We start from the raw sequence: 13272 nt of genomic DNA, 5'->3' as shown, positions 1-13272 counted from the left end.
TATATAACAAAGGTGTTCAATACACACCTGTACATAGCAGACAAAAATGTTCAATACACACCTGTATATAACAGACAAAGGTGTTCAGTACACACCTGTATATAACAAAGATGTTCAATACACACCTGTATCTAACACAGATATTAATACACACCTGTATTTAACAGACAAAGCACCGTGGCTGTGTCCACAACCAGCCAGGGCAAGGGGATGTGGGTTGGGATCTGCAGGTCACAGCACTCCCAGGCAGCCTTCACATGGACACTGACAGCAGCATTTGGCCCCAAGAGCCTAACTTAGAGCAAGGCTAATTGTATTAAGGACCACACAGTGTATTGCTTTGTTTGTAATGAGTTTTAGGCTTCAGAAGCTGAGAATCCCATCTGCAAGAACAGACTGTTGCAGGATTCATCTATTAATAGCCACTGGTACACACTTCCAGCTGAGGGACACGAGGAGGGAGGAGACAACCAGATGGAGATAATGCATGAGGGTGACACAAAGCCAAAAAAAGGATGATCCACTTCCCCACATCCTCACACACATCTCAGGCTTGCAGCAGGGGGCAAATGAAGTGTCACATGTAATTAACTCATAAACATCCTAATTAGAAAGTTTTTACATTTGATCAAATGTCCAAATATGACAAGACTTCAGTGTCCTCCCCAGAGCCTCGTGCAAACGAGGTGGCACTGCAGACTTCAGCTCTTCAAAGCAAGACCCAGCCCAGCCTGGCACTGCACTCGTGGGCAGGAGCCAGCAAACTCTTCTGCAAGATGCTGTTTATGGAGTGCTCTGAGACCTGCTGGTGAAGGTGTGCTGGGTGAGAGCCAAGAGCTGCTCTCCCTTCCTCCCAGATGGATTCCCAGGCACCTGAGCCAGGCTGACCCCACACTGTCAGCAGGAGCTGATGGGCACCGCCACGGTGAGCAGCTCTGACCATGTCCAGGTCCGTGGGACACATGGCCTGGCCTCAGCCCCAGCTGCCAGGCCATCTCTGCACAGCATCATCACAATTTGGGTGACCTCGACCATTTAGTGCCACAGGTACTGACCTCTGGCTTTGTTTTTATGCCTAATAATTTTCTGCCTGGTGACAGAAAAGCTGAATACCCTGTCATAGCTGGAGCTGCTCCACCAGTAACACCTCCTGCTGCACTTTGCAGGACTCCTAATGAAAAGTCACATCCAGGTGCCAAATGACAGCATGAAACAGGATCCACAGCCAGATCTCTGCTGCAGGAGAGCTTGCACTGAGTCTGCAGGGCAGAGGGGCTTCCCTCAGATGCCTGCAGGATGCCAGCAGCACCACAGCCCAGCAGCACCTTTTGGGTTTTCTCCATCGCCACGGTGATGGAGCAGCAGTGCAGAGGCTCCCCACAGACACTGTGCCTCCTCCCCTGGCCCTGGGCTGCCTCCCAGCAGCACAAGGAGCCCGGCAGGAACTCAGCTCCCAGCTCAGAGCACTGCTGAGCAGAGCCAGCACAGCTCCTGGGCTCTCAGCATCTCCGGGGCAGGCAGGCTCCTGTGGCTGCAGGGCTCAGCCACACCTGCAGCAGAGCCCTGCTGGCCCTGCTGGCTGCACTAACCCAGAGCAGAGCCCCCACCCAGGGCCAGCACCCAAACTCTGCCAAAACCCAAGTTTGTCACTGCTGGCAGACTGCAGGGCCCTGTTCGCTCTGGTGCCTTCCAGCAGAGCAGCTCTGGGCAAGGGAAGCGCTGAAGGGACACTTGCAAGGATCCTGATGGGACTCTGGCTCCTGCCGAGGAACCAGGACAGCAGCCAGAGAGCCCCTGGATCCCTGCAGGACCCGTGCCCTGCAGCTGAGAGCGTTACCAGCAGCTCCTCCAAGCACAGGCAATCCCAGGCAGACCCTGGCACTCTGTCCCTGCTGCCCAGAAATGTCCCTGGGGAACCAGCTACAGAGCAGCAATGATGATGCTGCTATTATAATTAGGAATCTGCCAGCCTGCTGAAACAGAGGCCAGGTTTATTTAGGGATTGTGAGGGAGGGCTCTCCAGAGCTGCCTCCAATCCTCTCTGCTCCATTCCCCAGACCCACAGGGATGTTTCACCACTGCTGACAGCAGCAGCAGCCCCATCTCCTGCTCTAAACACAAGTGCAAGGGTCCCCCCATCGTTACAGGGGTTCCCAGTGGAACCAGGAGCAGCAGGAACGTGTCAGCAGCAGCCAGGGTGCCCGGGCAGGGGAGGGCAGGGCAGCACCCAGGACCAGGGCAGCCACATCAGCTCAGGTGACAAATCCCAGCTCAGACACGTCTCTCCTGCTATCAGCTGATGGGGACCCAGAATGAAAACACCAAAAGGAAACTTTAACAACACACTGGTCTTCCAAAGTCTACAACACCTTGAAAGTGAGCACATTTGGGGAGCCCTGCTTGTGTTGGGCTGGGTTCACTGGAGCCACAGCTGGACCAGAAGCTGTTTTGTGGTCCAGTGCTTCCCCCACTGCTGTAACTCTGCAAGCTCATTATCAGCATTTGGAGAGGCTCAGCTTTGATACCCCTTGCACTTAAATGAGTTGCAGATCAAATCAGGCAGTCAACAGAATTTTTAAATTAAACTACAAAATTATTTAAAATCCCCTTTGAGGACGTTATCACAGGGTTAACACCCACTCTGGCTTCAGATAATACAACAGCAATAAATGGTAATGTGCTCTATGAAACATGATTTATTTTTGCTGAGCAGGCTTGGCATTATAAATCTCAGCACTCTTAACATTTAAAGTTGTTATTCCAATGACAAAATAGACATGAGGGAGATAACAGTCTTTATCTCCATTAATGTTTTATTGTTGTTCAGAGAGTATGGATATGGACTGATCCAAGCATAGGAAAATCACAGCAATTTGTTTGCATATTGGGGAAGCTGAGATAATGGTTGTGTTTTATGAGTGCACCAGGGAATCAGCTGAAATGCAGGACAGAGCAGATCAAAATGAGGGATTAATTGGCTACTTTGGTTTCTGGTTTCTATTCTGGTTACATTTCCATTCCAGGACCTGCCTCAGCATGGCATCAGAGATGGTCCATGTGCATGGCTGAACAGCTGACCCTGGCACCCGAGGAAGGGAACAAACAAAAAGGCTGAAAAGGGAGCAAACAGGCTCCAAAGGAGCAAACAGGCTCCAAAGGAGCAAACAGGCTCTAAAGGGAACAAACAGGCTCCAAAGGGAACAAACAGGCTCCAAGGGGAGCAAACAGGCTGCACAACACTTGTGTGCAAGGCAGACACTCCTGACAGCTTCAAAAACACAGCAGGCCTCCAGTGCCCAGGGCATGTGGCCACGGTGGCAGCTCAGCCCGTCCTGAGCGCTGGGTCAGGCCCAGGCAGTTCTGGACTCTGTGCCTCAGCTGCCCCTCCCAGGGCAGGGCCATCGCTAGCTGCCCAGTTCCAGCTCATGGGGATTTTGGGAGGGCTGCAAAGAGCTCAGGTGCCTCGGCCCAGGGCTGCCAGAAGCCCAGCAGCCACAGCACCTCCTCACAGGGATGCTGAGATGAGAATCTGGGTCCTGTGGTCACCTCCAGGCAGAGCAGCTCTGCAGCAGCTGCACCAGCACTGCCCAGACCCGGGGGGCTCACAGGGCACTGCCCAGACCCGGGATGGTCACAGGGCACTGCCCAGACCCGGGGGCTCACAGGGCACTGCCCGGACCCGAGGGGCTCACAGGGCACTGCCCATACCCGGGATGGTCACAGGGGCACTGCTCGGACCCGGGGGGGCTCACAGGGCACTGCCCAGACCCGGGGGGGCTCACAGGGCACTGCCCAGACCCGGGGGGGCTCACAGGGCACTGCCCGGACCCGGGATGGTCACAGGGCACTGCTCGGACCCAGGGGGCTCACAGGGCACTGCCCGGACCCAGGGGGCTCACAGGGCACTGCCCGGACCCGGGGGGCTCACAGGGCACTGCCCGGACCCAGGGGGCTCACAGGGCACTGCCCAGACCCGGGGGGGCTCACAGGGCACTGCCCGGACCCGGGATGGTCACAGGGCACTGCTCGGACCCAGGGGGCTCACAGGGCACTGCCCGGACCCAGGGGGCTCACAGGGCACTGCCCGGACCCGAGGGGCTCACAGGGCACTGCCCGGACCCAGGGGGCTCACAGGGCACTGCCCGGACCCAGGGGGCTCACAGGGCACTGCCCGGACCCGGGGGGCTCACAGGGCACTGCCCGGACCCGGGAGGCTCACAGGACACCCCTCGGTGCTCCCTGCCTGCCAGCCCCGCCTGCAGCAGGTTTTGTGCCTGCTCAGACATCGCTGCAGCCGCCATGGGAGGAGCAGGGAGGAGCAGCCGCTGTTTTTAAGCCTGATCCGCGTCCTGCCAGGTGAGCCCGGCCCCGCTCCGTGTGCGGCTCCGCCTCAGCCCCGCGCACTCGCACAGCGGGAACGGGCGGCACCCACTCACACCCTGCAGCGTTTCCAGTGATCCAGCAGCTGCCATGGATATTCCCAAAGGATTCTTTCCATTTATTCCCCCAGCCAATCACTTACAAGCAAGTCTGGACTCAAAAATCTTGGAGGCCTTTTTCAACCTTCAGGATTCTCTGATTGCACCCCTGCTGGCAGAGGTGACCTCGGCTCCAGCCTGCAAAATTCGGGAAGCTGATGATCAGCCAGTCTGCCATGGCCTTAAGCCCTTCCACCTACTGACTTCCCTCTGATACACCAGATCTCCCCAGCTCTTCTGGGAGGTGTCAGGGTTTGGCACAGCCCTGCAGACTCCTGCTCCCACAAGCAGCCACAGGGACAATCTGCTGGGTCAGGGAGGGAGCACATCCAGCCCAGCATCCTGTCTCCAGCAGACCACAGGCAATACACAAACAGAGCAACCATGCAACCTTTCCTCATATTCTCCCACCCTCTGCACTGTTCAGCTCAGGGGGCTCATGAACCAGGGGTGGTCTCTCTATGTTTAGTAAATCTTGACCACTCCACCAAGTCTCTCAATTCCATTTCCAAACCTGCTGACAGGCCCAGACCCCTCCCTGTTGCTGTAGGTGCCTGCTGGGAGGGACCCAGCTTTCCCCAGCGCTGGAGGGGGAGCAGCTTGGTTCTCACACTCGGCTGAGGAGACAGAGACAGACACAACCATCACCAGTGCCAGGGCACCCTCCTACAGCCCATCTGCAGAGGGTCAGCCACATCATCACCTGCTGCCAGGCCTCTCAGTAAGCTCTAGATTAGAGAGTCCCTAGGCAAATCTATTCTCTCCTTAATCTGTAGATTAAAGTATCCCCAAACCGGCTTTGACGTAGAGCACTGCAAACACTGAGTTATGCTGTGCTTCTGCAGGACCCCAGATTTGGCACAAGGAGATGTCTGTGGGTCCTTCCCACCTGGGGAGCACAGGCTCAGGAAGAGGAAGGGACGTCTCAACACAGCACATGTGTAGAAACAAAAAGCAGAAAGGATGGCAGTGTGTTTCATAACCAAAGTACTCATGTGGCAAAACAACTTCACAGAGGTTCCCGGATTAATTAAATCTCAATCCAGATGATCTCCAAACAACAACTTCCATCGTTTGCAAGAACAGAAATACCCTTGGCCTAAACCAGCACTGGGAAATGCTTCACTTGGTGCTTTCCTGGAGACTGCATGCAGATTTTTATAAAAGCAACCACAGTACCAGAGAGCTTGAGGCAGACTCGCCTGGCATGGGGGCAGAGAGGCACTGGCATCAGGGCCCCTCCTGCAGCATGATGGCAGGGCAAGATACAGGCAGGATGGGGATGACTGAGGGGCTGACAGAGTGTTACAGAGGCAGTAACAAGATTAAACCAGGAAAAGGAAATAAAGGCTTAGTGATAGATTTCTCAACAGCAAAACCTCCCTCAGGAGTTCCTCCCCTGAAGGCCACATCTCCAACAAGCACATCTAGAAGTGGAAGCTGCTCCAATGGTTGTTTGTATTCAAATGTCTCAATTTGTCCTACTTCTGGCTGGGCACTCGGCAGAATTGCCAATGAAGGCAGATTTATGCAAAGCAAGAACACATCGAGAGTATTTTGTGGGCAGGTTTCATGTGAGGTGCAGCAGCGCTCTGAGGTGGGAGCTGGCAGTGCCCTGGAGCCGCCTGCGCTGCTCCTGCCCGGCCTGAGGCGGGGCTGGGGCTGGGGGCTGCACTCAGCACCCCCCGCCAGCCCGGCCCCGCTGCCACGGGGACCCCGATTCCTCCCAGCACCGGAGCTGCACCAGAGCGCGGCAGGCAGACGTGCGCTTGTGATGGTGCCGTTCACCACCCCACATTTGCATGAAAATGCCAGACCTATTTAAGTGACAACGACACTTCACTAAAGCAAATTACATAACCGGCAATTTCCCTCAGCTGATACACTAGAGACACCTTCATTTCCAAGCAAGTCTGCACTTGCTGCACAGCATTTTCTTCTTTTTTTAACCAGATACCACAGTGTTTTAGGCATATGCTGTTTTCACATGTAGAAAAAAATAAAACTGAATTATCTAAAGTTTTATCTTAGCAGGATCTACCATTTCAAAGTGCAGTCAGCTTCCCTGTAGCAGAACCACTGCATAGAGTCAGGAGTTCTATACATACAGCACGAAGTGAAGAAAAACTCCCAGCTGACACACAGACATTAAATCCCCCCTGTACTTCCCCCTGCCCTGCCACCACAGCACGGATCACACGGGCCGATTCGGTATGAACTGCACAAATGTGTGTTTCATTTCTACCGACAGCATTGCTGTAGTTCCTCAGCACGGTGCACAAGGTCCTTCTGAAAACGCCAGCACACAGCCACAGATTGCAGACAGACTGGATCTTGGCGCTGAGAGCCCACAGCCCTCCCCGTGCCGCCTGCAGAAATCTCTGCGGGCTCATCTCAAGCCCCACCAGAAAACCTGAGTTCTCAGCAGGTCACAGCACGGTAGCTACAGCCCCATTTTACATTTGCTGGCTGTTGCACTGCCTTTTGGGATGCAGCAACAGCAAATTCATCCTTCAGAGAGCACAGCACATGGTGATGTGAGCCGGGCAACTGGGAAGTGTGGGAGCTCAGTCCCGTCCTGGCCACAGCACCCCCGGAAGCACCGGCTCACACCACCCCTCTCTGCAGACACGTCCAGTCAGGAGGAAGTGGCTTCCACAGGTCCTTCCCTCAGCCCCACGGCAGGTCCTGCTGGACCCCAGGCCCCAGAGTGAAACAGCCAAGGGGAGCAGCAGAGCCAGGGGTGCCCCAGGACAGCCCCTCCCCAAAATCTGGGGGCTGTCACGCTGAGCACTCGCATTCCAGCTACACACAAGCAGCACCAACAACCATTTCCTTGGCTCACCAGGTATCCAAAGCTTCCCATTACTGTATCAAGCCAAAGATTTCCCACTAGATAAACCCTCCTTTAGCCCTGTGACAAAATGCCCAAAGTCTGGCTTGCTCTAAGTCTCATAAGGATGACACAGTGAGGGAAAGCCTCTTTGGCTACTAATTAAGCTATAAATAAACCTGCTCATATTCTGGTATAAAGTCTGGTTTTTGAAGCCTCATTGAAGGTGCCAGTGCTACCAGAAAGGGTGGGGGGCTCAGTTTTACATCAGCTTCACTTTCCTCCTGAAGCGAGAAAGCAAAGGAAGGTTGTGACAGAGCTGATGTGAAGTTGACAGTTCTTCAGCAGAGGCACCAGCAGCTCCATCCCCATCCCTCCTTCACCCCTCGCTGCTGGAGCTGCCTTTGTGGCGGCTGCAGCACCATGTGCAGGCTGAGCTCATGTTCTGATGCCTGAACCGAACATGGCCACACCATCTTCTCTGCTCCTGAGCCATCACGGGAAACCGCTTTCAAATGCACCACGAGCCTCACCAGGGCTGTGACATTATCCATGTCCAACAGCCTTGGCATCTCCTCGCATCTGCAACGCACAGCCAGGATTCATACACCTCCCTGAAGCGGCTTGTAGTGAAAATAGCCCCGCGACCACCGTTCCATTGACGAGCCCTGCACCAGCCTCTGCCGTATTTCCGCAGCTCACAGCGCGGCTCAGCCACCTGCAGCACCGCGAACGCGCTCAGGCAGCGATCCCGAGCCGCGGCCGCCGCCCGCATCGCTCCGGCTCCGGCTCGGGCCAGCCCCGCATCCCTCTGGCTCTAGCCAGCCCCACATCCCCCCTCTCCGGCCAGCCCCGCATCTCCCCGCTCCGGCCAGCCCCGCATCCCTCTGGCTCTAGCCAGCCCTGCATTCCCCCGCTCCGGCCAGCCCCGCATCGCTCCGCTCCAGCGGGAAGGGCTCGTGGAGGGGTCGGGACTGCCGTTTCTCCCGGAGCCGGAGGAGCGGAGGTGCAAGGGCCCCCGGAGGGTTCCGGAGGGGTCCGGCGGGGCTGGGGGCTCCGCAGCAGGGCGGACGCGGGGAGATGCGGGCGGCTCTCGGTGCCCCGGCTCGGCCGTCCCCCTCCTCCGAGGGACCAGCCCGGCCCGGGGGAGCCCACCCGGCGCTGCTGAGTCACCGGAGCGGCTTCACCGCGCCCGCAGCGACCCCCGGGGCCGCCGCCGTGGGGCTGAGCAGCTCGGGCGGGGCAGCGGGGCCGGTGCCGGGACAGAGCCGCGGGGGAGGGCGCGGGGCGATGGGGGGGAAGGTGCGGGGTGATGGGGGGGTGATGGGGGGAAGGCGCAGGGCGATGCCGGGAGGGCGCGGGCGATGGGGGGGAAGGTGCGGGGTGATGGGGGGAAGATGAGGGGTGATGGGGGGAAGGTGAAGGGTGATGGGGGGGGAAGGTGAGGGGTGATGGGGGGGAAGGTGCGGGGTGATGGGGGGGAAGGTGAGGGGTGATGGGGGGGAAGGTGAGGGGTGATGGGGGGGAAGGTGCGGGGTGATGGGGGGGAAGGTGCGGGGTGATGGGGGGGAAGGTGAGGGGTGATGGGGGGAAGGTGAGGGGTGATGGGGGGGAAGGTGCGGGGTGATGGGGGGGAAGGTGCGGGGTGATGGGGGGGAAGGTGCGGGGCGATGGGGGGAAGGCACAGGGCGATGGGGAGGCGATGGGGGGAAGGCGCGGGGCGATGCCGGGAGGGCGCGGGCGATGGGGGGAAGGTGCGGGCGGGGGCCAGGGCCGCTGCGGGGCGGCCTCACCTGCTGCGGGCGGGCCGGGGGCTGCGGACCGGGCTCACCTTCTGTGGCATAGCTGTGATCCCGCAGGAAACTGCTGCTGATCTTACGGGTCTCAGCGTCCTCCTCCATTGACGGCGGGCAGGCGGGCGCGGGGCGTCAGCAGCCGCAGCCGCGGATCCATCATCCCCCCCCGCGCCCTGCTCCGCGGCGGCGGCCGCCAAATGCGGCGGGGGGGGCGCAGGGGCGGCGGTGCCCGCTGGCTCCTCCCATACGGCACCGACCGGCACCGCGCGGGCGGGCGGAGCGCGGCGCAGCCCCGGCCCCGGGGAGCGCGCTGCTCGGGGCACACGGGCCGCACGGGGATGTTCCTGCCCGGAGATACACCGGCCCCAGGAGCGCCCTGCGCACGGGGATGTTCCTTCCTGCCTGGGGATACACGGACCCCAGGAGCGCTCCTGCACAAGGGAATGCTCCCTCCGCGGGGGATGCTCCTGCCCGGGGATGCTCCTGCACACGGGGATGTTCCTGCCCGGGGATACACCTGCATCAGGAGCGCTACTGCTACACCGGGATGTTCCTGCCCGGGGATGTTCCCTCCTGCCTGGGGATGCTCCCTCCTGCCCGGGAATGCTCCCTCCTGCCCGGGGATGTTGCTGCCCACGGGATGCTCCTGCCGCGGGATGCAGTCATACCTGGTGATGCTCCTGCCCGGGATTGCTCCTTCCTGCCGGGGCATCGCTGCCCCTTCTGGACGCCCCTGCCCCTGGGGAAGCTCCTGCAGCCTTCAGGCAGAAGCAATGCTGCTCCCTGACCTGCCGGCCCCAAACACAGGTTCCCAGCCCAGGGCTGACAGCAGACCTCTTTTCGGCAGAGGCAGAGCACAGGAACGCCGGGTGTCCCGGGAAGGGGATGCAGAAAGGGCCGTGCAGGCGGCCATGCCAGCAGTGCTAAGGAGATGTGTGCCCACGGGCAGCTGGCCCAGGCTCAGCCTGCCTTGATTTTGGAAGGGGTGACTTATGACCACAAAGGTCGATGTGAATGGGGGGATTGGCAGCATCCAGAGAACAGAATGAACACAAGGGCTATGAAATAACGTTTGTGCTGCTGGCAGCTCCTCGTGCATGGGACAGCACAGGGGACAGACCCCAGCACAGCACAGGACCTGGAAGTGCTGCTGGCTCTGGGCAAGCTGCTGACACCTCTGTCTGTGGTGTCCTGCCTTCGAGGGAAGGACATGGGCATCCCACAGGAAAGGAGAGAGGGAAAGGAAAAATTAAAACCACATCACAACATTATCCCCAGGAACTGGGCTCGCTCTGTCTGCAGGCTACACTCACCTGCAGTTGTCCTGTAAGAGGCAAGAGCAGCTTCAGACAAAAAAAAAAAAAAAAGAGGCAGATTTTGAATAAGCAGTTGTTCCCATATCACCTCCTGCCATCAGAGCCTAGATGCCAAGCCCCAGGCCAAGGGCAATGCCCAGCTGAGTAACGAGCCCCTGCAATGCCCCTGAATGTCATAAACACAACCAGTGACCTCCTTCCCTTCCTCTCCATTGACACCACCTTCAGAGCATTTTCATTTTAACAGGTGCTAAGTCCCTTCTCCTTTACTAAGTGGCAAAAATCATTCCCCCCTTGTGCATGAATTACACTTATTCATAAGTTCTGCAGTTTTGCAATACACTGTATCATGTAAGCAGATCCAGAAGCCACCTGTTTATTATGCAATACGCATAGGAACTGCATCATGAAATCCATTTATTCTCAGCTTTTTAAAATCCAGGAACATGCCTTTAAAATAACTAAAAGCATTAGCTGTCCTAAGCAAGAATCCATTTGCAGATTAAATTCACCAAAGGTCAGCTTGTAGCTGTCACAGTTTCCCAAACCCCCAGGTGTCTGCCATGTTCTGTACTTTGACATCTCCTGAAGGGCCAGGACACTTTCCACTCCAGTGATTTTTGCTTCAATTAGAGAGGCTGAAGAGTTCCATGCTCAGCTTTCTGTGGGATCTAAACAGTGTGTGAAGAACAATTGAATCAAACTTCCAATTTTATGCTCAGAACAGAACTTTCTTCACAGCATTTATTTTACCCTCCCATCCATGAGCACTGAATCTATTTTCCTAATTAATGTTTTGGGTTAGAACAATTACCCTCATCTTTTAGCCATTAAATATGGATAACAAAATTTCTTTTAAAATGGTAAGAATTATTTCTGTTGGTTAATTGATGGTTAGCTCAGTGCCCTCAGTGGGCACCAGCACTGGCCAAGTCCGAGATGCTTTAACTGAAAGCCCATTTCTGCTAAGGAAGGGAAACCAGGGCTTTGACACCCCTCAACGTCTCATTTGGTCTTTGACCTGGGTGAAGGTCATGCACACAATTACTGCTCTGAGAAGGAGAGCACTTAAAGCCCTTGCACAATTTCTCCTGTCATGTCCAATACTCCAAGTCCTTCAGCTCACAGATTCCAGTAAAGACAGCACTTTAGCTTCACAAATCTGAAGAGCTAATTATGCAGCAGAAATGGGGTAATTATACTCCTGTTCTCCACGTATGATTGGTGTCAGCCACCTGGCCCATATTTAAGGCCCAGCTCCAAAGGGAAAAGGCTGGATCATGGCAGAGCCCCCCATGCTGCACACCCTGCAGGAGCCCAGGGCTTCTCCCCATCCCAGTGCTGAGCAATCCAACAGCCAGGAACGAGTCCCCTGGCCAGAGACACCAGGTCGGGATCCTGGTGCCCAGAGGGCCACAGGCAGTTATGAACACGGTGCCAGCTGAGCCCAGACACACTGCTGCTCCTCTTCCAGCCTAGAGAGCCTGGGCGAGGCTGGGAGGGGCAGCAGCAGCCAGCGAGCACCACTCCCCTCCAGCCAGAGAGGGACGTGCCCAGGCTGAACCCTCTCCAGATGAACTCCCCCTGGGCAGCACCTCTGCAGGACCATCCCCTGTGCCTGCAGCCTGTGTGCTGGGCTGTGTGCTCCCAGGGAGTGCCTACAGCCCCTGCCAGATGTTAAATCCTCTCTGAGCCCCTGGGCCCTCCCCTGTGCTCTGCAGCCCTCCCTCTGTGCTCAGAGCAGCAGGAGCTGGCTCTGACTTCACTGCCCCACCTCAATTTGGTTTCCATGTTTTCTCCTGTAAGTCATGTAAGCAAGCTGGAGAAGCCATAACCCACATCTGTGATGAAGTCCCAGTCATATGAGCCTTAATTAGCACGACTTGAGGAAGGCCAATAATTTACCAGATTGAACCAAGATCAAGGGAATGCAGAGGACAAGCTGCAGTCCTCCTCTTCCCAAATGAGGAGAACAGGAGTCAGGACCTCGAGGTAGAAAAGGGAAGAATCAGTTCATCAAATGCAAAATAGGTGAAGACTTCTGCCTCCCAAAGGTCAAATGATAAATGGATCTACTTGGCCTTGACCCCTGCAGTGCCATTGCAGGTGCTGGTACAAGCTGAAGGTGATTAACAAGCGCTGCCACACATCCAGCCTGGCTGGGGAGCAGCTGCTCCTGAGCCTTTCCCTCCTGCCTACCATTAAACCAGCCTCTGCTGCCTTCCAGCAGCCCTTCTGCACATGCAGTCTTACCCTACTAAGCACTTCTTGCCAGGCTTTAGAAAAGCCCAGACATCTTCCTGTTCCTCAGATTCCTCCTATGCTGCAACAGCCACGCAGCAAGAATGAAATGCACCTGTGCAACAGCAACACAAACATGGTGCTTGCAGGAAAAATTTACTGTGAATCCTTCTTGTTCTATCCTACAGATGATCCAGCCATAAGATACTCATTACCTCTGTATTATTACTAAGTTATACACTGCAGAACACACACAATGCCCCAGGAATGGAATGAGGCACAGGATGTTTCAAGGGGGTCTCAGACATCAATGTCTTTTAAAGGATACAGTGTGAACAGTTTGTCACATGTTCCTCACATCAGAGATATAATTAGCTTAAATACTTACACAGTAAATAGGATTTGCCACTCCTGAAGATTAAGGCCACATGCTTCAGCACTGGAGCACCTGAACCAGTGTAGCACAGTCTACACTAAGGAATAAGTTTTTACTTGCAAGCAGCTGCTGAGCCGTGCTGCAGTCCGTGTCCTTGGTGCTCCCCAGCCACTCACACCCTGCAGCCAGCCAGGCCCTCCACAGGGCACCAGGGCTGGCCAGGGCAGCTGGC

At 56.4% G+C, this 13272-nt stretch overlaps 1 protein-coding gene across 2 annotated transcripts in view; it reads right to left on the bottom strand.

Annotated features, from left to right (window-relative positions):
* PPP2R2B (protein phosphatase 2 regulatory subunit Bbeta) overlaps positions 1-13272 on the bottom strand; it is a 56621-nt gene that overhangs the window by 32048 nt on the left and 11301 nt on the right. The window contains exon 1 of one of the 2 annotated variants that reach the window (XM_056502525.1): positions 9143-9368. The exons of the other annotated variant lie outside the window; for it this stretch is intronic. Within the exon in view, the coding sequence (XP_056358500.1) occupies positions 9143-9212 (70 nt within the window). The 5' untranslated portion in view covers positions 9213-9368. Of the gene's footprint in view, positions 1-9142; positions 9369-13272 lie in introns of those variants that run through there. 2 annotated transcript variants of the gene reach the window in all.

The sequence above is a fragment of the Oenanthe melanoleuca genome, chromosome 13, assembly GCF_029582105.1.
Source record: "Oenanthe melanoleuca isolate GR-GAL-2019-014 chromosome 13, OMel1.0, whole genome shotgun sequence".
In the NCBI taxonomy this organism is placed as follows: domain Eukaryota; kingdom Metazoa; phylum Chordata; class Aves; order Passeriformes; family Muscicapidae; genus Oenanthe; species Oenanthe melanoleuca.
The sequence above is the reverse complement of the archived record's forward strand: the minus strand, read 5'-3'. Positions and strand labels throughout refer to the sequence as shown.